The sequence below is a fragment of the Carcharhinus amblyrhynchos genome, chromosome 18 (genome assembly GCF_965287045.1).
Source record: "Carcharhinus amblyrhynchos chromosome 18, sCarAmb.v2.hapA, whole genome shotgun sequence".
Taxonomy (NCBI): domain Eukaryota; kingdom Metazoa; phylum Chordata; class Chondrichthyes; order Carcharhiniformes; family Carcharhinidae; genus Carcharhinus; species Carcharhinus amblyrhynchos.
In genome coordinates this window covers 35,522,014-35,548,955 of record NC_137341.1, presented here as the reverse complement: position 1 = coordinate 35,548,955, position 26,942 = coordinate 35,522,014, and the positions used below count along the sequence as shown (strand labels likewise).

Sequence of the window (26,942 nt, the reverse complement as noted above, 5' to 3'; positions counted from 1 at the left end):
GAGAGTTAACAACTTTGGCAGGACAGGACTCCACAACCAGTTCAACCATGATTTTATTGAATAGTGGAACAGACCCGAGGGACCAAATGGGCCACTCCTGTTCCTACGTTCCACGTTGGAGAAGCAACGTTGTTCAATCGCAGTGTCACTGTAAGTGCTGAACTCCACAGCCTGCTGACAATAATTGAATCAAATTACATCTTCTTGGAGACCAATCTAAAATCTGATCCAAAAAAATACTAAAAATGCTGGAAAATCTTGGCAAGTTTGACAGCATCTGTGGAGCTGGCAGCTCTGACGAATGGTCATCCTGACTCGAAACATTGGCTCTATTCTCTCCCCGCTGATGGTGTCAGACCTGCTGAGATTTTCCAGCATTTTCTGTTTTTGCTTCAGAAGCAAAATGAAGTAACTCATTTTATCTTCTCCCAAAACAACATTAACTATAATACCAAATATAACGTTTCCACATTGTGTCCTCTTGCCTCTGCCAAGATCGCTTTCTAATCTTGCAGTATTATCCTCCCACCGGAGGCGACGCTGCCCTGCGTTCTCCTCCCACCAGTGGCGGCGCTGCTGCTGCTTTTGCCGCGTCTCCCCTCCTACCGGTGGCGGCGTTGCTTTCGCCGCGTCCCCCCCTCCCGCCAGTGGCGGCGCTACATCCGCCGCGTCCCTCCTCCCACCGGTGGCGGCGCTGCTACTGCCGGGTAGACCCCGCCCTCTTCCACCTCCCCGCGGTGCGTTGTGGGGCGGGTCGCGGAGCCCGGATGTACTGATTGTGAGCTCGCTCCGTGTCGTAATCGTTAGGGGGGGGAGGGGGGATGGGTTTATCGCCGCGCGTTGCCGTCGTCGTGATGGAAACATCGGGGTATGTACCGGGGCTCGGGTAGGGGGGAGGGTGTTTGCCGCGGTTCCCGCTTGGGACTCGCATGTTACTTGCGGCGGCCTCCACCGTAGTGTCCCCAAGCGCTTCCTCTCACAGGCCGGCCGGTGATTCTCCCTCCCATGGTTACGGCTCCCCACCCCCGTCTTGTTTCCCCTTCACTTGGAATGCTGTTGCTGGGGGGGAGAGCTAGGCTGGGTCAGCTCCTGTCGTGATTCTACTCCCTCGCCATTCCCTGAAGTTATGACTATACCGGCTGATGGTGCATTGTGCAGCCGCGGGGGTGTAGGCCCCGGAGCCGGCTCCCCCCTCCTCGCCGAGGGGGAGGGGAGAGGAGCCGCGCACGTGTATGTGTGCGCATGCGCGTGTCAGCCTCCCAGGCTGTGCCTCCGCTTTGTTTCCCTTTTTGCAGAGGGTGTGGGGGTCTTTTTGCAATCAAAGGCACGCCGAAACTGGGTAAAAGAGGCAATGGTTCCCCTCCCAATCTTCTCTATATCCTTAAGAGGGGAAACTTTCATTTTCTAGGAGTCGGAGATGGAAATTGAGCAAGTTTTAAGGTGCAACTCCATTCACACACTTTTGGTTGGGTTGGGTTTTTTGAATGAATTGTTTCGCGAGTCACTTTACAACCCAACCACGCATTTTGCTAGCCAATAGTACCCCAAAAAAATCAGATTTATACCTGAAAAGAAATGTGGATTTTCCTGCGTGGAAAGACGAAAGTTTTACATTTCTATATATGAACTTTTGCTATTTAAGTTTCTTTAATCAAAGTAGCTAAATTGTAAAGTGAGATAAAATGATAATTTTTTTGTCTGTGATATTTCTATAAGTATATTTAGTTGAAAATACAACAGCTTTTCCACTTGACAGATTTAGCAGTGTACTAATTTCTCATGCCATAGCTTTATGGCATTTTATCTGGAAAGTGTATTTAAAGCATTTTGTGCCTTTTGCACTAAAATGCTGAAATGCATGCCTTGAAATAGAAATCAGATTCTGTCACTTTAAAGTTGATGAAAAATGTGTCCATTCAAAATTACTTAAGTTGAGACAATTTGCTAACCACTCTATATTTCCACTTGGCTGTGCAATGCTTAATTTAAATAACTGGATATTTAAGGTTTATTGTTTAAAAAAAGTGAAACACCCATCAGATTGGGGTGAGACAGCACTGCTGCCTCAACCCTGGGTTCAACACCAGTCTTGGATGACTGCGGTGTTTGCACGTTCTTTTCCATGTCTGTGGGTTTCCTCCAGGTGCCCCAGTTTCCTTCTACACTTCAAAGATGTACAGGTTAGGTGGATTGGCCATGCTCAGTTGCCCCTTAATATCCCAAGATGTGTGGTTTGGGGAAATTAGTGGGTAAGTATGGGAGGGGGTGGATAAAATGCTCTGTCAGACAGTCACTGCAGACTCAGTAGGCCAAATGGCCTCCTTTGCACTGCAGGGATGCTATGACTTTATCAGCAAAACAAATGTGTACTTTTAGTGCCAAATATTCATTATCTGATTACAAACTTTAATTACATTATCTATTCAATTATGAAACAGCCAGCATAAAAATGCTCCCATAGAGAGGTATTGTTAAATTATCAGTAGAAGTGACCCAGAAACTATTGGATTGTCTTAAAAAGCTAGTTGGTTTATTAACATCTTTTAGAACATAGAAAAACTACAGCACAAACATGCCCTTCGGCCCACCAATGATATCCATGCCTACTAGGCTTACCTATAACCCTCAATTCTATTAAGTTCCATGTACTCATCCAGAAGTCTCTTAAAAGACCCTATCAAATTTGCCTCCACTACTGCTGACGGCAGCCGATTCCACTCACCCACCACCCTCTGAGTGAAAAACTTACCCCTGGTATCTCCTCTGACCTACTCCCCAGCACGTTAAACCTGTGTCCTCTCATAGCAACCATTCCAGCCCTTGGAAAAAGCTTCTGAGAATATACATGATCTGTACCTCTTAACATCTTATACACTTCTATCAGGTCACCTCTCATCCTTCGTCTCTGTAAGGAGAAAAGACCGAGCTCCCTCAACCTGTCCTCAAGGCATACCAACCAATCCAGGCAACATCCTTGTAAATATCCTCTGAACCCTTTCAATAGCTTCCACATCCTTCGTAATGGGTGACCAGAACTGAGCACAGTATTCCAAGAGAGGTCTGACTAGGGTCCTATAAAGCTGCAACATTATCTCCCGACTCCTAAACTCAAATTCCTCGACTGATGAAGGCCAGTACACCATATGCCTTCTTAACCACGTCCTCTACCTGCGAGGCCGATTTGAGTCCTATGGACCTGGACCCCAAGGTCCTTCTGATCCTCTACACTGCTAAGAGCCTTACCGTTGATATTATACTCCTTCGTCCCATTGGACCTGCCAAAATGGACCACTACACATTTATCTGTGTTGAAGTCCATCTGCCACTTCTCTGCCCAGCCTTGCATCCTATCTATTGTCACGCTGCAACCCCTGACATCCCTCCAAACTATCTACAACACCACCAACCTTCCTGTCATCAGCAAACTTACCAACCCATCCCTCCACTTCCACTTTTAGTAAAGGAAACCTCCCATATCCTTATTCAGTATAGCTAATGTGAGATGAGTTGTGCACCAACATATTCGTTGGCAGTGGCACAGCGGTTAGCGCTGCTGCCTCACAGTGCCAGGGACCCAGATTTGATTCCTGGCTTGGGTTGGTCTGAGTTTGCACAGGTTAGGTTGATTGGCTATGCTAAATTATCCCTTAGTGTCAGGGGATTAGTGGGGCAAATAAATAGGCTTATGAGGATAGGTCCTGGGTGGGATTGTGGTCGGTGCACACTCAGTGGGCCAAATAGCCACCTTCTGCACAGTAGGGATTCTGTGACCAATATGGTTGACTCTTAACTGTCCCTGAAGTGGTTTAGCAAGCCACTCAGTTACATCAAACTGTGAGAAAGATTTAGCTTAACTCAAAATAGCAGTAAATATCTGCTTGGTCAGTGGTTCCCACATCCCAAAAATGCTTTGTGTTTTAACTGGCTGATTTTGCATATTTCCTTATACAGTTAACTTTGTGCCCTGTCTGTGCTGGAAAACAAAAGATAAATGCCTCTCAAATTTGCGTGGTTAAAAACAAATAATTCACCAATTTGGAAGTAATGTTGCATTACTGTTTTCATTCCTACTTGGTTTTTGTATTGTAGCCTACCTGCCTGTTTCAAAATATTTTTTTAAAATCCTTTTTAAAATTTAATTTCCTTGGTTAAGGTTCAGGTAAGTTTTTCATGGTTGGTTATCCATCAAGCAGCATAAAGCTTTTAAAGGTATTGTAGTGCTGGATCCAAACCAGTAAACAGTAATGTTAACTGGCTGCATAGTGGTCCCTAATAAACTAATCTGCTAGTTTCTCAGCTTGCAAAAGGTGGAAAGTAATTGTCATCTTGTTAATATGTGGATGTTTCCAGTTCCAGTGGGTTATTGCAAGTTTATAAACATGTACAAGAATAGGGCAAACACCAGATTGGTGCATTGAATCCATACTAATCATTTTGAAGACAGTAATGTAAAAATTTCTTGTGAATATCAAGTGTGCATGGTAGCTCCTAACTTGTATGTGTGCTGCACATGGGAAGCCAATGCAATTTTGTTTTTTAATACAAGCACTTTTGTTCTTGCCTTTCAAGTGACTTCTTTGAGCTATTGAGGTAAAGGATTTTACTTTTTCAAGTTTTAACATACCAAGAAGACAAATATGCTACCTTGAGGTTGCTGTGGTTTAACAAAGCCATCCCAAGTTTGACCATTGAATCTGAGAATTATTTAGAATGCATCATGGCTTTTACATGGCCATTGAGTTTTTGTGATGTTGTCTAGTATGTTGGTGATAAGCCAGTTGTGACAAATTGGGAATCAGGATGAGTAATTGTATTTCTGACGAGTAAATAAAAAACGAGAAATTGATCTTGTATTCATTCACACAGGGTTTGCATGTGAACTTTAGACCTTTTTATGAGTTTGCTAAAATTATCAGATGAAAAGCAGAATGTGCAAATCTTGTTTGATCTTTGCAACTAGTTTACTTGGTTACTCAATTGTGAGGGATGCAATAAATGTGCACCTGACGTGAATTTCCCTATTTTGTGTGAAGGTGTGTAATGTGTCTGCTACTGATGTAACTAAAATTATCATTCTGGCCAGTCATCAATTTCTAATGGATAGCAGTGGTTTAAGAGACAAATTTTAACAACAACACCAATCAGTTTCATCCTGTCCTGTTGGAATTTAAAGTCTGAACAGCATGGCATTGCCATGAGGTCAAATATTTTAAATTACTAAAAGTTGCTTGGATAGCAATGGCGTATTCATTCACTTGGAGTGCAGTGAGTGAAAATTCTACAGAGTATTGTTGATACATAGGGGAATTTTGCAGCAAATATTTGAACCTTTCAGTTTAGTATTTTATTTATATTGCATTTATATCAATATTGTTGAATTTTACACAACTTCTGAAATGTTATGACTTTTTCTATTGCACACATGTTTGGATCTATACAGCCATTCAATTTATCCAGCCCATGTGACGGGCTGAAGAATAGAGAGCCAGAAAAAGATGCATTGTGGGGCGGGGAAGTATGACTTATAATCAAGGCTAATGATATCTGTTGACAAATGAATTGAGAAACAGTTAAGGGATGTCGGCCTAGATTTCCAAGTCAACACCAGCGAATGTAATCCAACAGTTATCTTAGCTATGTATCAAACAACAAAACACTATGCATCTTGAATCAGGCGTTGATGGAACTCTATTGATTTGGAGCATTGTGTACTAACTGTTGACAATTTAATCATATTTGACAGTGTTTCCTTGATTTTTTTTAGCTATGCAAACAGCACTCTGCAATGGACTATGCTATTCTTGACTTGTGAATATTGATACTTAAGGTAGAAATATGCTCAGGGTTTGATTCTTTAGTACCTTGTATGATGTTGTCTTTGCAATGATTTTCCCAATTTGAGCTGCAGCTGCCCCATGATGAGCAAACTGATGGATCGTTAGTCTTAATGTGATTAGCTTTCTCCTCTGTGACTCGTTTAGATAGCTTGGTGCTTCAAGGCACTGTGCAGTGGAATTGGGGCATGTGTCTGCATTTGAGATTCCCCACGCAGCACAAATTCCTGATGTTGAGGTGCTGACATGTTCAAACAGCGTGTTAATTAGTATGCACTGTTGGCTACAGTAATTGCTAAGTTCACCCATTTAACTAAGCATTTCTTAAGAATTCAAGGATGTAACCACAGAGTGTCAAAGTTAATTGCAATTTACTTTTGTCTGAAACCACCGGTCTTGGTAGGATTTGCCTTGTATTTAGTAGTGAATATTTTGCTCAAGGTGAGGTGATATCAATGATAAGAAATTGAGTGCATTTCTAACTTAAATATCAACATTCACAAGTCAAGAGTATGATTGTCCATTGCAGAGTAGAACTTCCTCTGATTTACCCAAATAATGAGCCCGGATTGCCGTCATCAGTTGAGGATTTCTGTTGTGTTGTTTGCAACTGTTGACTTTAGATTTAAGTTTCTGACGGCCAGTTTCACGTTACAGGGAGTTTCATAGTGCAGGTTCCTATCCAATAGGTTGATTGACATTGTTCAAGCATGCTATCCATTGCCTGCAGAGAAAACATGCTTGCAGTTTGGGCTGGATTTAAATCCAGTTATCGAATCTACAGTTAATATTACCATTCCAGACTTCTTTTAGGTTATAACTACGGTATCATCAGAATTCAGTTACATGTAGTAACTGAGTTAACAAACAAATTGAGATGTAGTGTAATTTGCTTAAGATACAAATGTAATGGCTATATCATTATTAACTTTGAGGTTAAATAACATTTTTTGGAGATTAACTAAGTAAATTGTAGGTAATTTTCTGTTATCAACATTGCAACACAGCCTTCGGTTCAGTGCACTTTTCATGATAAAATGTCTGCCTATTTATTATAGTAATAAGATAAACTTTTATATTAAGTCAAAAAATATGTTAACTGAACATTTTGGTAATTATATATTTTTGGTAATGTACTGATAAATTACAAGAAATCTGAAGGAATTGTGTTGGATAGCTTAACTTTTACAACTCATCTATCTTTAATACTTTATTTACTGTGCTGGAAGTTAAGAAAAGTTGTTGCCTATAAATTAGAAAATGAAATTCTGGAGTAAACCTTGCACATAAGTAAACATCACAATATTGCTGCACGTTTTGTTGAACAGAATAAATAACAAGTCTTTAGATAACCTAATGTAGACACAAATCTTTTATCCTTTCATTCCCACTCCAGCAAACACTCCTTTCCCTAGCCTATTTTCTCTCCATTTTTCTCAACAGAGCGGGATTGATTTCAATCTTCGTGTGACCTTCACACACACAGTTTTAGCTATGGTTTCTTGAAAGCAATCAAGATGCAAACCCCAGTCGTTGTTCTCTCTCTTACCAACCCAAAGCTCTAAGGCCAGTTGCACTGAACTGAGGTTGGCTCAGATGGAGCATTGAAGCTGACACCTCCTTGGCTTGCACAACTCGGCTGCCTGATGAATATTTGTCTTCATAAGTAATTAATTACATGGAGGTTTGAAACTTTAACATGATAAAATACTCTTAATAATAGAAATAATCTAGGCAAGATAGAGATTTTGCTCAATTGAAGCTGGAGCACAGCAGAAGTGAAGAAGACACTCCATTCACAGCAAAATATTTATGCCCTTTTAACGTCTCTTGTTGGTATTGCTGTTTTTCTATTCTTTATAATATAAGAAATAGGAGTAAGATATACAGCGTGTAGATCCTGCTCTGCCATTTAATAAGATCACGGCTGATCCTTGACCTCACTCCACTTTCCTGGCCAATCCCCATATTCCTTGAATCCCTGATGAGACCAAAAGTCAATTGAACTGGGGTCTTAAATATCCTTGAATGACTTGAGAGTTCACAGCCCTCTGGGCAAGAGAATTCTAAAGATTCACTTCCTCTGTGCTTATGTGATGATTGAGATGAAAATGACAGCAGGGAAGTAGGCTGATGGGGAAAGAGCAGGGGAGTGGGTTTGATTAGATATTTGTTTCAAAGAGCCAAAATGGGCCAAATAATTCCCTTTCTGTATTGTATCATTCTATGATTTATGGAAGATTGTCACTGTAAAGTTGTGTCTTACTCTGACGTTACATGGTAATAAATCAGTATGCTGTAGCCGATCCTAAACATTCTACGTCAAACATTTGGGTGGCTACTGTAGGAGAATCTCATCTTTCCATGTTGCCTTGTGTGACAACTGTTAGTCATTGATTGCCAGCTGCTTCAAATAGAAAAAATGGCATTGTGCTATTTAAAATCTTCTAAGCATTTCTGTGCATGTATTAATGTGATTTGAGTTTTTGTTTTTCAACGTGTTTCATGAGCACACATTGAACTTTACCTGTAGATTTTGTGTAAGTTCAGTTTTTTAAAGATCTTTGCTTTAGGAGGGACTTCCTAGCAAGTTTGATATACATGTAGATGCCAGTCTGTGTCCTAAAGCCCTGTGTTTAATTCCAAGGGAGATTCTCAATGAGTTCTAGAATCTGGAGTTGATCATCAGACATCATATATGATAAGAAATGGCGCTTTCCACAAACTGCCTTCAAGTGAGCCCCCTCTGTCCACTTGTACCTTCTGCCAAATTTCACATCTAGTGAAGGTGGCTGCCCTGTGTTGATTCCTCAGTTTTAAATTTCATTCGTAAACAACGACCCCAAGATGTAAGTCTGTGGATATTGAGAACTGTATTGTTGGAGAGAGTGCCAGCATTAAAGAATCCTTGTCATTGACCAAATTGATATCCTGCAGATGTTCCAGAAGTTTCATGATCTTTTCCCATTCTTAAGCCTAGCTTTCATTTAATAAGAACATAATAACTGGGTGCAGGTGTTGGCCATCTGGCTCGCGAGCCTGCTCTGCCATTCAACAAGATCATGGCTGATCTTTTTGTGTTCCACTTACCTGCCTGCTGAAACCCTTAATTCCTTTACTGTTCAAAAATTTATCTATCTTGCCTTAAAAACATTCAGAGGTAGCCTCAACTGCTTCACTGGGCAGGGAATTCCACAGATTCACAATTCTTTGGGTGAAGAAGTTCCTCCTCAATTCAGTCCTAAATCTGCTCCCCCTTATTTTGAGGCCATGCCCCCTAGTTATAGTTTCACCCGCCAGTGGAAACAACTTCCCTGCTTCTATCTTATCTAATACTTGGTGTCCATTAAGGTTATATAGATTACTGTGCAAGTACTTTTGAGGGTCTCACTAGGTTTTGAATCTTACAATTAGTAAGAGGACACAGGTTTAGGGTGCTGGGGAGTAGGTACATAGGAGATGTCGGGTAAGGTTTTCACTGAGTGGTGGGTGCGTGGAATCAGCTGCTGGCGGTATTGGTGGAGGTGGATTCGATAGGGTCTTTTAAGAGACTTCTGGATGAGTACATGGGACTTAGTAAGATGGAGGGTTATAGGTAAGCCTAGTAGGTAGAGATATGTTTGGCGCAACTTGTAGGCCGAAGGGCCTGTTTGTACTGTAGTTTTTCTATGTTTTTATGTTAATATTCTTTGAGTATAGAAATTGACCCATGGTTAATAAAATTATTTCAGATTGTGCCCCTATTATGTCTTTGGACTTTTCTTCAGATTGTAGAATAAGCAATAACCAAAAATGGGCAAAACATCTCTGGTCTGACAAACGTTGGCTAAAAGCTAATTTTGACGCTTTTTTTGTGCTTTACAATGCTCCTTATTGTCTGTATTTGTGTCTGTGCCTGACCATGATAGGTATGTGGATGCAAAAAACTAGTTCACACTTTTCAACATAAATGGTTTTATTATCCTGTGAATCATACTCCCAAGATAAACCCAGTTACGGGGGGGGAATACTAAATGTATTGATATTCAAAGTACAAAGGCATTCAATATTATCACAGAGTTGTGGTTTCAATACGTAGAGTGAAATAGCCATGAGTCAAACTCAGAAAACTCAAAATTCCTTTTATGTTGAAGTTGTCAACCATTTCTGCTGACAGAATAGCAAATCCCATAGGATGATTCATGTGATGATCTGAAATTCTGCACTAATAACTGCGGATTAGCTGAATTTATCTGAGCTTGTCAAATGACCATACTGATCAGCGCAGAGTCAGACCACACGAGTGCAAAGTCATGGAGCACTGGGAAAGCCATTGTTTGACATTGAAATTTCCCTGTGAAAGGTGTGCAAAACCTTTGAGAAAGTTAGGTGCTGTCGATAGGAGAAAAAGTTAAATTGATACAGCAGGAGGAGAACCATGACATGAAGGAATGGGCAATTCCACCATCTAGTTTGTTCATCATTATGAAGCAGAAGGCAAACATTTTGGGCATTTCAACAAGAGCAGGATCTCCAGCCCAATTCTACTGGAAATGGGAGTTGCCTTGTTAAAGGTGGACTACATGGCATTCACCTGCAGTGATGGGTGACAAGACTAGTTCAAGGCATTGTCTTCTGCATAATAAGTGGTGAGGTATGACGGTTTTCCAGAAGTTTCTCCTCAATTCAGTCCTAAATCTGCTCCACCTTATTTTGAGACCGTGCCCCCTAGTTATAGTTTCACCCGCCAGTGGAAACAACTTCCCTGCTTCTATCTTATCTAATACTTGGTGTCCATTAAGGTTAAGTAGATTATTGCCTCCAAAGTGGTCTCATCCACATCTTCCACAGGTATGCACCACAAGCCACTTCTAGCAAGGGTGAATGTAAACTGTTTTACCACTCTTCTCTTTTGCCACTTTGTTTAAAGTTGGAAAGCAGAGCATTGAACATGTCACAGCTATGCTGTGATCCAATATGGATGACACCGCGAAACTGCTGCCGCTTGTTTAAAAAAAGTCATTTGCTTTGTGAATGTCAAGACATTATCCACATCGTACCAGCAAAACTGTTTAGATGACCTTCAGCATTTTGAAGGTACCGATAAGTGGACAAAATATGTTAGAGATGGGGAAGGAAGATTATTTGTATTAACACAATTGCGTTGTGCATCCTGACATCACGAGCCTTGCACAACACTGATGTTCCTGCATCCCAACATAATGGCCAAACTCCAGCCAATGAATGCATGATTAGAATCTGAAAACCCATTGCCAAAAGCTGATCTCTCAGGTTATAGGGGCCATCAGTGGGAAGGAGTACAATCCAACTGTTCTATTGCTGTTATTATGATGAAGATCATGATGGAAGCCACAATTGCCAACTGCTTTAATCACAATGGGTTCATATGTCACGACTGCACAAATATTCACTTGCTTGTTTCCTTAGATCAAGGCTTCCCAAACTGATTATTGTTAGAGGCTGCGTGCCCAATCAGGCTGGCCTCTCCAGAATCCAGCACTAATTGAATGAGCTAGAATCAGCACAAAACTCAAATTTCCAGATCATAAAATCCCTACAGTGCAGAAAGTGGCTATTCAGTCCATTGAGCTGGGACCGACTCAAAGACCATCCCATCCCTCAGTCCTGTTCTGTAACCCCAAGCATTTACCATAGCTAATCCACCCAATCTACATGTCCTGGCAATTTAGCATGGCCAATCCACCTAAGCTTTGGACTGTGGGAGTAAACTGGAACACCCAGAAGATACCCATGGTGAGAAAGTGCAAACTCAAGTCACCTAAGGTCCAAATCGAACCCAGGTCCCTGGAGTTGAGGCAGCAGCGCTAACTACTGTGCCACTATACCACTGTGCCACCCTCAGTGGTAGCAGACATCAGAGCAGGAGGGAGGGAGGGAGCGGGCTGGCCAGCTGGTCTCAGAGCTGGGTGATTGAGGCATATGTGTGTATGACAGAAGGGTGGGAGTGAGAGGGCATGTACTCCAGGGTTTAGGATGAAAGTGAGAGCGGGGCCAGCAGGCATGTATGTGGATTGTGTCAAACAGGTGTTTATGCATGTGGGATAGTCTGAGATCTGTATGGATGCGGTGAGCAGGTGTGTGTGGGGCAAGTCACATAATACATGACGAAAAAGTATTTTTTTGAATGAGGTTTATAAATGTAAGCATTAAAGAAATAGACTTCTATAAATTACGTTCCTGTACCTATTGCATGGAAAGAATCACTTTTCTGTGGTTTAACCCTTGAGCACAAACGTTTCTTGGGTTATTGTCGGTGTTTTGGGAAGTGAAAATGATTGTGGCTGGAAAAGTTTGGGAGCCCCTGCCCTAGACGATGCCACAAAGGCTGTAGAAATGCTCTGGGGTTTCACACAGCAGGATGAAGACACCAAAAAACATGGTTGCCTGTGTTGACAACATTGTGGACTGTATCACATGTCTGAAAGCAGCACGCTAAACTGAAAAAGAATAGTGTTTCTGGGGCCAACTACCAACAATTTCAATGCAAATCTCCAACCTTTTATAAGATCAGGCCATTGTCAGTGATGAACAAATTCAATAAAGACTTTTTCTCACACTTGCTGCTCTGCTGTGTTTTTGTTTAGCAGTTGAATATGTTGTTTTTGACATGGGCCACGTTTATTGGCATAGAGGGTGACAGATGCATTCATGTGGGAAAGGGGCCTCTGGCTATCACAAAACTCCGTTAACACACGTTTGTGGGCTGATCCCTCTGGGAAAGAAAAAAGTTAGGTCTGTACCCAAGTTCAGACTTTATCATTTGTATCTGCAGTGAACTGCATGGAAAGAAAGTCATGAGAGAGAGTGAGTGCAGTGCTCAAAGCGGCTGAGGTCAAATTTCTCCCTTGGAATTTGGTAGTTTCAAGGAATGCTTATTATGGAGAGGAGAATTTATTTTGAAGAGTGCGTGAATACCGAATCCATTACGGAGTTTGGGATGTTTATAGACCAAAGCAGCTAAGTCTTAATAGTTAATGGTTTCCCAATACTTTATATAACTATTGTTTTAATCCACATTCTTACAGAAATGAATAATGACCATAGTTGACAAAGTGACAGAGGCCTTGAACACTGCAGCTTGCAAGAATCAAACCTGCAGCTCCGTGGCACCTTTCTCTGGAATTGTCAAAGAAAATAACATGGAGTCAGGGGCAGCAAGTTGGGGTGCAACGTCCCCTATAACGGAGGTACCAAAGAACAAAATCTTAGTACCTATGCCTGGAGCTGCTTTGTACACCAACACTGTGTCTCTACAAGAGAAACCGAAACAACCGGTGCAAAAAGATCAAAGTAGGTTTGACAAGCGTTTTTATTTTTGAATGAGTTAATACTGCATTTGCTTGTTGTCTGTTCCACTGTCCTGCTCTGATCTCACTTGAGGCTGGTTAATTTCATCTATGTATCCTCCAGTTCTGTACTCCCAGTTCAACTTAAACAATTTCTCCTTTTTATTAGACGTGTGCTTCATGTTCAACAACACTGGCATTCACTCCAACATTTCTGATGGATATCACTTGAGTCTCTAATTTAGACCCCAAGTTTGCAGAATAACCATTGTGGTCTCTTAATGAGCTTCCTCCTGTGCTTTCAGTGCCCTTTTGAATGTCCAAAACTGCGCACACTGCTCCTCATTGCCTTATTGATTTATAACACTGTGCTTTCAATAAGTTTCAGGATCAATGGCAATACTTCTTGTTTATGGCATGGGGGATATAGTTACAATGGTCTGGGATTGGAGAAGTTGGAGGGAGGACAACAACAAGCCAGCTAGTATCTACTTGTCTTTTCTATTTCGTTCTTATTTCCAGCTTGCCAATGAATGAAAATCTTCAATAAATACCATAGAACGTAGAACACTACAGCACAAACAGGCCCTTCGGCCCACAAGTTGTGCCAATCGCATCTATGCCTATCTACCACTCTACCTATCCAATGCTCACAACAAGATCTTTTCTATTAACTGTTCCATGTGTTGTGTACAGTTACTTTACATGCCATTTTGCGATACAAATAACCAAAGTGGGATTTTGTTTGCTCAATTTAATTCCACAAACAGTTGATCTTTCACTTTCCTCGAATAAAATTCTATATTAAATCCCATCTGTGCAGCATCATAATGATTCCAGATTAATGCGAATGCTATGAATCTGTCTTGGTGGTGAGCAAGTTTAATAATACAAGAAATTATTTACATATGTTTGAATATTTTGAACAAAAGTTCCAGAATTACACGTGTGAGATATACTACAAGCCAGTCTTTCCATTTATAACTGGACAGCATCTAGGCTTGGGCTGATAAGTGGCAAGTACCATTTGTGCCAAACCTTCTGTACTGAGAGAATCTGACGAACCTTGATATTCAATGGGATCATCTTTGTTGAATCTCCCACCATCAACAACTTGGGGGAACCCCTATTGACCAGAATCTTATCTAGATCAGCCATATACGTACTGTGGCTGAAAGAACAAACCAAAGGCTAGAAATTCTGCAGCATTGAGGCATTATTACATGAAATTTACAATACAAAAACAGTCCATTCATTGCAGTTGGTCTATGATTGTGTTTATGCTCCACAAAACTCTTCTCTTGCCCCAGCCAATCAGTACGTCCTTCTATTTATTCCTTTCTCCCTTGTGTGGATTGTGTATAGACATGTCTGCAGAATGTCTTGAGCTGCTTCACAATTACATATAATGAAACAAATTGAGACATTAAATATGCACAATGGGGCCCCACAATCTGTAGGTGAGTAGTGGTCTGTGTGTGGTGTATAGTTACTTAAAAAGCTGTTCGTCAAATTGTATTGTGTGATTCCATTCATTCATCTGAACAGACACAGACCTTCATTGTTCTTGAAAGATGACATCACCCAACAGTGCAACACTCCCTTTAATGCACTGAGGTGTCAACCTATATTATGATCAATTTGTCAGGTGGTGCTTTTAACTTGACCCTAGTTCAAGAATGACACTAGTTAAACCAAGGTGATACTTGGATTTCTAAAATATTGGTGCTATCTGCAATCTACCTCTCCACTGTTTACGTAGATCTTCCAGCTATCTTAAACTGGCTTTTGCATCATTTGTTTCCTTTCTGGGGTGTTTCCTTGTATGTTAAATCTTTGACTTGTATTTATAGTTAATACTGCCTTAGTAGTTCAGATTATCCATATAATTTTAACTACTCTATCACAGACACTTGCCAGTTTATGTGTTGCTAGTTTCTTCTTGGACATATTTCCTTTGAGTGCCCCTTCAAATAGATCAAATGTTTTTACTTTTGTTGTATTCATTTCTAAATTGCCAATCTTATTAAATCCCATCTGGATAAGTTGCCAATCTTCCAGGTCAAAAGAGCTAGCCCACTTTTGTCCCATTATTATACAGATGCACTGTTCTGTATTTTCACTTAAATTAGTGTGGATTCAGTAATATATTCCTGAGCTTTTGATCAATGTTTTCATAGTAAATCATCGCAATTCATAAAGAAAGATGAAGGCTATGGACAAACAAGTATTATCTATTCAAAACATTTCATAGAAATTGAACAAAATTCTAGTCCGTTCAGAAGTTCGTTCTGGGATATCAGACTAGAGACGTGGTTAAGGGATCTATTCTGTGTTGTACCTGACTCTGGGTGCTGGATGTTGACACTGAATTTTTTACGTATTTGATACAGACTATGCCTTATTGAAAACAGTTAATTTTCCTATAAACCCTATATTAATGCTGCATTTGAGACATGCAACCTGACACAACTTGCAGATCTGGTGCAATTTTGGGTTATTTCCATTGTGGAGAAGCGTTGTTCTTTATTGAGCCGCCCCTAACATATTAGCACCATCCCTTGGAGTCCCAAGTAGGCTGCGTACACTGAACAATTTGGGTATGCAATAATTAAGCAACGTAAACAATAGCAAAACAGCAATTTATTGCTTCAGAAATGAATTATGAAATTTGACTTGTTTTAGTTGCCATGCAATTCAACCTCACCTTGAGGTTCTAGAATTAGCGCATTTCTTGTTGATTCCTGAATCATTTAATGCAGTTGTGAAAACGGTGTCTACGATGTGGAGTCCACCTGTTTCAATGTAAGCAGTTTGCCCTGACACATTTAGTTCAATGTTAAGGCTTTTTAAATAGCTATTTTCTTCCATTCATTTCCCTTTTTTAATTTCAGATGTACTTGGCAGTGGTGATGGGATAGCACCTCCACAGAAAATACTTTTTCCAGCAGAGAAAATCTCCTTGAAATGGCAACAGATGCACAAAATAGGAGCTGGCCTTCAAAACCTGGGCAACACCTGCTTTCTAAATTCTGCACTGCAGTGTTTGACCTATACACCACCACTTGCAAACTACATGCTTTCCCGGGAGCATTCTAGAACATGTATGTACTTCACAGCCATTTGTCCTTAATTTAATTGTTGCTTTTTTTTTCTCTCCATATCACATGGTATGCTCACATCAGAGGAGGTGAGTTACCAGTTCCTGGGGTTGCGAGGTGAAGACATATGGGAATGAAGTGGTAACTCAGCTATTGAATCTTCAATTTTCACTTCCTGTCCCTTCTAGTTCTGCTACATGACAAGCATCAGAATGTCATTGTATCAGATTTATGCACGTAAATCCCCGACTGACAAGGTTTGATGGATCGATAGAAAGGTTTATGTTAGACGGGGAGTCAAAGATTATGGGGTCAAGACAACCAAGTGGAGCTGAGACCACAACTGACTAACCCTGTTCTTATTTAACAGTGGAGCAGGTTTTAAGGGCCGACTCCCCCTAAGTCTTATGTTAGGAAACATTAAGGAAGACAAATTTAGCATTATACCATGTCAAATTTGCTCTGAAGAACAGTTGTTACCTTTAAAATTATTCATTGACGAACTGATGGGCCTCAATGTTTTGGACAGCATATTCTGCCTGTCGTCTGGAGGAATGACTCAAACAAATGAAAATGGTTGACTTGGGTGGGATTTTAGTTCTGATTGGGCAAGGTATTGTGTTTGTAGTAGGTTGGTTCATGTCAACATTCTTGCTAATTGGTCAGTACATGTTAACATTCTTGCTACCAATTAGCTGACAAAGTGGAATGGATGGTAGTGTGTTTCTTAAGGTTAGCCTGATGTCCCCTGTCTTTGGGGCCAGAATGGCATTGGCAGATTTCCATAGCCACCCCGGCACAATATGTATGCCAGTGTGTGATGGACCAGGTAAGTATGTAACTCTTAACAAAGGTGTATTCCATTGAGGGAGAAAGAGTCAACCAGAAGGATGCACCTTTCATGAATAAGGAAGTTAAGGGTGGTATCAAATTGAGAATAAAGATTACAATGCGGCGAAGAGTAGTGATAGACCAGAAAGTTGGGAAAGATATAGAACTAAAGTATGACTAAACAATTAATAGAGAGAAATTGTCAGAGAAAACCAGCAAGAAATATAAAAGCAGACTGTAAAAGCTTCTCCAAGTATATGAAAATAAATTGAGTAACAAAGTGAGCATTGGTTCCTTAGCATGAGACAGGGGAATTAACAGTGGAAAATGAGGAAATGGCAGAGGCTTAGAGGTATCAGTGTTGGGATCAGTGGGATCAGTGTTGGGGCCTCAACAATTTGCAATCTATATTAATGACATTGAGGGACCAAAATGTATTACGAAAATGGGAAGCAAGTTGTGAGGAGAATGCAATCTGTCTGCAAAGGGGCATAGATAAGAGGGCTAAAATTTGACAAATAGAGGAAATTTGAAGAGGTCCGCTGGCATGAAGAATTGAAAAGCAGAATATTTAAATGGAGAGGCATTGCAGAATGCCAAGATGCAGAGGGAGCTTGGTATCCTTGTATATGAATCACAACAAGTCAGCATACAGATTGTTCAAATAATTAGACAAACTGTTTACTTATACTGCAAGACAGATGGATATAAAAGTAGGGAAATCTTGTTACAATGGCACAGGGCATTGGTAAGACCACACCTAGAGTACTGAGTATAGTTTTGGTCACCTTGCCTAATATGGGGACATTACATCAGAAAAGTTTAACTGTGCTGATGCCTGGGATATGAGGACTTTGTTATGAGCAGAGGTTGAGTCTACACTCGGATTTAAAAGAATGAGAGGTGATCTGAGAGAGCTTCATAGGATATATGCTGAGAAGATGTTTCCTGTCCTGGGGAATCTCGAACTAAGGGGCGCAGTTTCAAGGTAAAGGGATGAGTAGGAATTTCTTCTGAGGATTGTTGTTTGGAATTCTGTCTTCCACAGTGAGAGATAGAGGCTAGTCATTGAATATATTCAAGACTGAGTTAAACAGATTTTTAATTGTTAAGGATTCAAGGATTATTGGGGACAGGCAAGAAAGTAAAGGCATAATCATTTGTGATCTTACTGAATGATGGATCAAACTCAAGGGCTGAATGGCCGCCTCTGCTTCTGTTTCTTAAGTCCTTACATAAGTTTAGAGTTGGATCGTTGAATGTCGTAGTTATTAAGTTGAGCATGTTGACAACAGCAGACTTGTCCCATTTACTGTTTTGAACTAGATTTGATATTCCATTACTGTGTAGGCTGTGCCTGTTTCCCCAAAGTAGAGATGCTCCAGCCGTGTTGGACAAATTAATGTATCATATCACCAAACAATTTTGTTGAGGATATGGCAAACCACAATCAACTCATTGGACACAATGGTCAGTTCTGACATCAAGTCACTGTTCATCAGTGTGTCCATCCCAGAAGTTTGTCTTCTCATCAAATAATGTTTGGAAGAAACCAAAAAAACTGTAATATCACTAGATCAAATTTTTGATCATCATCTGATGTGCCTAAACTCAACACCATTCCAACAGTAAAGTTAATTTTTCAAACAAACAAATGGGTTTGCTATGGGTTCTCCTTTGTCACCAATAGACTCGATTGTAGTGCCTAATGCTGGACCAGAAGCTCAGAGTTTAAATCCAACGCCAGGACTTGTTAACCACAAAAGGCGCACATAGAACAGTTCAGTGGGCTAATAATTAACATTTCCCCCACTATTCCTCAAAAAGGGTGAAAAAAAGGGCATAGGTGTGAAGAGATGCTAACAACAACATTGCCACTAACATCTTTATAGAAAAGTTTGAATAAGCAGTCCTTCAATTAGCTGGTCACAAACCTAAACTCTGACTTTGATATGTTGATAATTTTGCCATATAACAAACAACATGATAGAAGAGAACTTCTTGGTTTTCTGCAATGCCTTAACAATCAACATTTCATTATTAATTTTGCATTGGAGACAGAACAGTAAATTTTCATTCTATCTCTTGATGTTCTCATCAGTCTCACACTGGCACATCATTATATCAAGTCTACCATAAGCCCACTTATTCTGAAATACTTGAACTACCAGTCTTTCTATCATCTTTCCAACACCCTTATCAGAGCCGCCTCCATCAGTGACCAAAAAAATCTGCTTTGCCATATTAAATCTCCGCTTCAACTCAGTGGGTTCCATTCACGTAAGATTAACAGATGACCACCAGTTCCTGACTATAATAGCTACTTCCATTAAGACGAGAGTAAACCTTTTGTACGTTGATTCCACTTTGCACAGATTACAATATGTATTCAAGTCAGCCAATGTAGAAGTTCAACACATCATTTAAGAAACTCCACTCCATTTTTCATACCAACAATGACAAGAAGTCATCTTGCAATAAACCCAAAATTTACAGCATGCCATACAATTGTGGATTTGCTTACATTGGGAAAACAAGCTGCAATCTACATACCAGATTCAAGGAAATGCAAACTTTAAACACAGTGAATGGGACAAGTCAGCTATTGTTAAACATGCTCGACTTAATAATCACAGCATCTAACGGTTCAATTTTAAATTTATCTTGTCCACGTACTCTGGCACACAAGGCACAATAATGAGGTTGTGAAAATCTACCATCATTGCACCTTTCGCCAAGATTGTGACCTTCCCATCAGTGACATCTGGCTACCCTTACTCAAGATATACACTGCCATTCTGCACAGTACCAGTCAACAGCAAGAATGTTAACATGTATTGATGTATTACAATCACAATAGACTTGCCATTTGGCAACAAGATCTAGCCTGTATTACCATCCTCCATTATATGTAGCAACCACTTGAACCTGGTTCAGACATTTCTTCAATACAGGTAGAATATGCTGCCTGAAATATCGAGACTGATCAGTTCTTCTGAGAAACTCTTAGGGTAACTCTTTTCAGAGCAACTTTTACATGGTGCAACCATAAATTTGTCTTCCATGAATACCTTCAGACAATTTTTGGGTTAGGAAAGTTATGTTATGGTACCAATGTGTGCTTTGCAACCCTAGATTATTAGCAAAAGCATTTTAAACATGAACTTAAAACATTTGCCATTAACACCATGGTGATTTTGATAAGAATTCTTGTTAAGAATAACCTAAATCAAATTTCCAAAGTGCCAGAAGAGTTAATTTTGATCTTATTATGGTGAATTTCCTGCAAGCTGGCATGAGATATCAAAATGTGTAGAAAGCATTAGTTTATTTTTACATCTGTGGCAGTGTTTCGGTTGGGTACGCTCTCCACTGAAATCTCTTGTTGCTAGTATTGAATTAATGTTCATTATTGCAATTGTACTTTTTGTATACTGTTACTAGGGATGGAATTTTCCACATGACCCACTGTGTGTTTCACGGCAGCAATAGAGACAGCCCACCATTAGCCAGCAGTGGGATCTTCTGGTCCTGTCATTGCCAACAAGGTTTCTCATTGAATGTACCCTTGCCACTGTCAAACCTGCAGTAGGTGTGCACTGTCAGTGGTTTGGAAGATCCCGCTGGTGTGAACAAGCAGAAAGTTCTGGACAAGGTTTTTGATTGCCTGAACAGGTTGCTCCATATTACGGTTTAAGATTGTACTTTTTGTGTAACATTTTGAAAATCAGTTTTCAATGAGTATTTTAAAAATAAATGTTAAAATTCTTGCAAAAAAACATTCTCATCCTGTTTTATGCAGCAGCTTGCATTGATCTGATGTCTTTAACACAAAGTCACAAGGCACTTTTCGACAATCCTTATAGAAAAGGAACAGATACTTATGGGAGTGAGACATTAGGAGTCCAAAAGATAAGCTTTGTAAATGTCCTGAAAGGAAAATGAAAGGCGGAGGGGTTTATAGCGAGTGACAAAGTTCACAGGGGACCAGAATAAAGAGGTGTTGTAGTTTGGAATGGGCTGGAGGTGATTGCAATAATAGAGCTATAATAGGAATGGAACGGTGATAATTATGGGGGATTTCAGTCTACGTATTGATTGGTTGACCCATGTTGGACGCGGTGGGCTTGAGGAAGAGTTCTTGGAATGCTGCCGGGATAGTTTCCTTGAACAGTGTGTGCTGGAGCCGACGAGGGAGCGAGCTATCTTAGATCTGGTGTTATGTAATGAGGCAGGTAGAATTAGGGACCTTGTGAGGGATTATAGGCCGGTTAGTTTAACGTCTGTTGTAGGAAAAATGCTTGAATCCGTCATCAAAGAGGAAATAGCGAGGCATCTTGAGAAGAGTTGTTTGATAGTGCAGACGCAGCACAGATTCGTTCAGGGGAAGTCGTGTCTGACGAATTTATTGGAATTCTATGAGGATTGTATGGAAGAGGATTGTATGGTGGAGTTTCTGATGCAGGTGGAAGAGGAGAAGGTAGGATCCCAGACCTGTGTCCTTTGTTTGAACAGAAGGGAGTACAATAGGATGAGACAGGAATTGGCGAATGTAGATTGGGGGTGCAGATTGGTCGGTAGGTCTGCTGAGGAACAGTGGAGGATCTTTATAGAGATCTCTCTTGGTGCTCAGCAGGAATTTATTGCGATGGTAAAGAAGGATCGTAGGAGAAGAGATGATCAGCCGTGGATAACGAAGGAGATGAAGGAGAGTATTAAATTAAAAGCTGATGCGTTTAGAGCGGCTAAAAGTAGTGAGCGGGAAGAGGATTGGGAGAGGTTTAAATATCAACAAAGAATGACGAAGAAGTTGATAAAGAAAGGAAGGATAGACTATGAATCTAGGCTAGCGCTAAATATAAAAAAGGATAGTAAGAGTTTTTATAAATATATAAAAAGGAGGAGGCTGGCTAGGGTGAATGTTGGACCCTTAGAGAATGAGGGGGGGGAATTTAGTGGTGGGGGATGAGGAAATAGCTGAGGCCTTGAATAACTTTTTTGCCTCGGTCTTCGCGGAGAAGGATGTGAATAGTTTGCCGGGTATTAACGATGGAAAGATGGTAGGAGTGGAGGGTCTGAATGAGATCATTGTTACTAGAGAGGTAGTGCTCGACAGACTAGAGGGACTGATGATGGACAAGTCCCCAGGACTGGATGGAATGCATCCCAGGGTTCTGAAGGAAATGGCGGAGGTGATAGTGGATGCCTTAGTGATTATTTTCCAAACCTCGCTGGATTCCGGGGAAGTGCCGGAAGATTGGAAAACAGCTAAATGTTATGCCGCTGTTTAAAAAGGGTAGCAGGCAAAAGGCAGGGAATTATAGGCCAGTTAGTTTAACGTCGGTTGTAGGAAAAATGCTTGAATCCGTCATCAAAGAGGAAATAGCGAGGCATCTTGAGAAGAATTGTTTGATAGAGCAGACGCAGCACGGATTCGTTAAGGGGAAGTCGTGTCTGACGAATTTATTGGAATTCTATGAGGATGTGTCTAGTGCGGTGGATAGAGGGGAACTGGTGGATGCGGTGTTTCTCGATTTTCAGAAGGCGTTTGATAAGGTGCTGCAGAAAAGGTTGTTACAGAAGGTTAGGGGGCATGGAGTTGGGGGTAAGGTGTTGGCATGGATAGGGGATTGGCTGTCAAATAGGAGGCAGAGAGTGGGGGTCAATGGGTGCTATTCTGATTGGTGACTAGTGGAGTGCCCCAGGGATCGGTGCTGGGGCCTCAGCTATTTACCATTTATATAGATGATCTGGAGGATGGAGCCGAGTGTAAGGTGTTGAAATTTGCTGATGACACAAAGATAAGTGGAACAGCAAACTGTGCGGAGGGTGTAGAAAGTCTGCAGAGGGATCTAGATAGGCTGAGCGAGTGGGCGAGGACCTGGCAGATGGAATACAATGTTGGCAAGTGTGAGGTTATCCACTTTGGTAGGAATAATAGTAGGAAGGACTACTACTTATAGGGCGAAAAGCTGCAGCATGCAACGGTGCAGAGGGACCTGGGGGTCCTTGTGCATGAGTCGCAAAAACCCAGTCTGCAGGTGCAGCAGGTGGTCAGGAAGGCAAATGGGATGCTGGCCTTCATGGCGAGGGGGATTGAATATAAAAGTAGGGGAGGTCTTGCTGCAACTGTACAGGGCACTGGTGAGGCTGCAGCTCGAGTACTGTGTGCAATTTTGGTCACCGCACTTGCGCAAGAATATTTTGGCCTTAGAGGGAGTGCAGAGGAGGTTCACTAGGCTGATACCGGGATTGAGCTGTGAAGAGAGGCTGAATCGACTGGGCTTGTACTCGTTAGAGTTTAGAAGGATGAGGGGGGATCTTATTGAGACGTATAAGATGATGAAAGGGATGGATAGGGTAGAGGTGGAGAGGTTCTTCCTGCTCAGAAAGGACAGCAGGACTAGAGGGCACAGCCTCAAGGTAAGGTGGGGGGCAGTTTAGAACGGAGTTAAGGAGGAACTTCTTCACTCAAAAAGGGTGGTGAATCTCTGGAATTCTCTGCCCATTGAAGTGGTGGAGGCTACCTTGCTAAATATATTTAAGACGCGGGTAGATAGGTTTTTGGTTGGCAAGGGGATTAAGGGTTATGGGGAGAGGGCGGGAATGTGGAACCGTGCCACTTCAGATCAGCCATGATCTTATTGAATGGTGGGGCAGGCTCGAAGGGCTAGATGGCCTACTGCTCCTATTTCTTATGTTCTTATGAGCAGAATGAGGTTATGAAAAGAACAATCTGCATTTATATGGCACCTTTTGTGACCTTTGGGCTTCTGAAAGTACTTGACAACCAACAAATTATTTTTGAAATGTTATCACTGTTGTAAAGTGGGAAACGCAGCAACTAATTGGTGCATATGAAATGCCTACAAATAGTGTGTTAATGACAGGGTAATCTATTTTTATGTTATAAATTGAGATATAAATATTGGCTAAGGAGAGCTCCCCTGCTCCGAGTCAAAAAAATTTTTTGTTCAGCTGAGTGCCAATGGGCCTCAGTTTAATGTTTCACCTGAAAGATTACACCTCAAGCCCTTAGGTGACACTTCAAGCTGGAACTTTGTGACTTGGGCATGGGTGCCAACATCTGGGCCACTATTGACACTAAGTGGAAGCATGAAGGCACTTAAAAGCAGGAGTTGCAGTTTTAAACTTGATGCACTCAGGTATGAGGAACCAATAAAAATCAGCAAGGGCCAGTGTTATGGAAGCACAAATTAGCATGAGATGAGACAACATGCAGCAAAACTTTGGGAAAGGTGGAGTTTACAGAAGGTAGAAAAAGGGAAGCCAGAGTAATTGAGCCTGGAGATTCAGGCATGTTGAAGGTCTCCAGTAGAAAGATGGGCAATGTTCCACAGATGGAAATAAATGGCTTTTATGATTGAAAGGATATGGGCTGTGGCTCAGCTTGAAGTTGAACGTAATGTTATGGTAATGTACATCTAGGTTTAACTTGAGAGTGTAGCTTGTTAGTCAGGTGGAATCATTGACAAGGAAGCTGAGTAAGGAGCCTCATACCAGGTTCAGGTCCAATAGGTTTATTTGGTATCACAAACTTTTGGAGCACTGCTCCTTCACTCACCTGATGAAGGAACAGTGATATCAAATAAACCTATTGGACTTTAACTTGGTGTTGTGAGACTACCCCAACATTGGCATCGCCACATCAAGGAAGCTGAGTTTGTAATGGGTACCTTTAATGAAAACCAGCTGATCATTTCAGTCCTCAGCGAAGAGATGATGCAGATGTAGATTGTGAAGGTGTGAAGCTGGCTGTCACAGGTATCAGTGTGGAAGTTGACTGGTATGTCTGCAGATGATGGTACTGTGGGTCAGCATACAGATGAGAAAGAGCCAAAGTTAGATTCTTGGGGGACTCTGAAGATGACTGCAAGAGTGGGAAAAGCATTTGCTGGAGGTGGTTTGAACAGATAGGAGCTGAATTATGAAAATGCTATTCTATAGAGTTGAATAAAGAGAGGGGTTAGAGGAGGATGACATGATCAACAGTGTTGAATTTAATGGAGTTGAATAGGATAATGTACCAAGATCTTTGGGGTATTAGAAGGGATTTTGGTTTGGATCTTTTGCACTGAGGTCGTCAGAAGTTGGACTGAGTGTTTTGGACAAGGAGTTGTAGGATAAGTGGGCATAGCTGAAAGAGGACAACATTTTCAAGTACTTTAGAGCACAAAGGAAAATGAATGAAGGGTCATAATAGATAAAGGTAGAAGAGTTATTTGCAAAACACTTGTACAAAATTGTTTTGTTAACTTCCCTATTTCTGTCAAACAATATATTGCCTCCTGCAATTTAAGTCAAGAATAATTGCCATTGCTTTCTCTTTGTAGGTAATGAACAAGGATTCTGTATGATGTGTATGATGCAGAATCATATCACCCAGGTCTTTTCCAGTTCTGGAAATGTCATCAAGCCTATGTCTGTCATTAATGACCTCCGACGTAAGAATTGTTTTTTTACCTTAATTAACCACAGACTGTCAAAATAACAATGCAATGCAATCTCCATTATCTGTCATAGTGTAGCGTTCCATAATGTTGAAAATTGGTAGATAATATTGTGCCCAAATTTTGATCATATATTTATGATACAAGAATACATTTCTTGAATACATGATACAAAGATACACTTCAAAAATGCACAGGATTGAAAACTAATCCAAGAAAAGTAATATCAACTAAGTTCAATTTTTCTTGTCCCGTAAGGTTAATTTAGGCCAGGAGGAGATTGGTATTAAAAAGATGTGCCGTAAAGTTTTGCACAATCGTTTTCTGTTAACTGGATAATGGATGTTCCACTGTATATGTAGAATTCGAAAACCTTAATGCCTTTCGTGACATGAAACCATTGGTTTGTAATTTTTGTGAAAAAATGGGCGGACTTGCATAATACAATTTCTCCCAAAGCTCCTCTTTAAAAACTCCCAGTATCCCATGTGGCAAAAATGCAATTTGATTTAACAGTCGTTCAAACAGTAGAGCTGCTGATGGGAGGGTTTCTAAAAAATGCTGTACCAGATACAAGCTAAGTTTAAGGGCTAATATAAGGAGGTTTTGATGTACAGTTTTGTATTTTTTTTAAAGCTTCATTGATATTGCATCTCAATAACCCGAGAACTCATGAGGACTTTCACAGAACCCGTGACTTCCTCTCTATTATCTCAGGGGTTCCTTTTGAAAATGGGCATGCTTGGTGTGCTGGACTGTGCTTCTGTAGACCTTTATACATGAACACTAACTTATCACCTCAGTAACTTATCATTTTATCTGATTTTCACCAAACTTGATCAGTGATTTTTCTCTTCAGACTCGTGGTACCTTTTGATAAATCAGTAGGTGAACTGGATACAGCACCTAAGCACTGACTCGTGACCTCAGTAAGTTAGACTTTATTAGATTTTTACCAAACTTATAAGGAACTTCCTCTACACTTAATGCGTTCATTAAAAATGGGAGAAACTTTGCATTTGTGATTACTGATTTGATACCCTGGTCAATACACAAATTTGCAACATGCCAAAAAAAAACCAAAATGCATACTGCAAAATGACAGGCATACACAAACCAAAGTGCCAAAACATATTTTTTGCGAGTGCTGAATTGTTGAAAATCAGGCCCTTTTAAGTTTTAAGATAACCTTCTAATGACTATGTCCTTATTTTCTTGATACTCTCTATAAAATTTTCTGCTCTGCTGACTCTTCCAGTTATAAAATATAATTCTGTGCTACAGAAGGATTGAAACTTTCTGAATCACTAGTACAATTTCCTTCAGGCAAGAAAGAATAGAGCTTGTGTTAGTTTCTCTGAGCCTTTAAGGGATTTCAGGATTGAAATAAATCATGAT

General features: G+C 40.7%; 1 protein-coding gene across 1 annotated transcript in view; it reads left to right on the top strand.

Moving 5' to 3' along the window:
* The first annotated feature begins 756 nt into the window (after nucleotides 1–756).
* The window catches only part of usp42 (ubiquitin specific peptidase 42), a 97,997-nt gene continuing 71,811 nt past the window's right edge, over nucleotides 757–26,942 (top strand). The window contains exons 1-4 of the mRNA XM_080206799.1: nucleotides 757–868; nucleotides 12,881–13,145; nucleotides 16,036–16,245; nucleotides 25,428–25,538. Coding sequence (XP_080062925.1) covers nucleotides 12,890–13,145; nucleotides 16,036–16,245; nucleotides 25,428–25,538 — 577 coding nt within the window. The 5' untranslated portion in view covers nucleotides 757–868; nucleotides 12,881–12,889. The remainder of the gene's footprint in view (nucleotides 869–12,880; nucleotides 13,146–16,035; nucleotides 16,246–25,427; nucleotides 25,539–26,942) is intronic.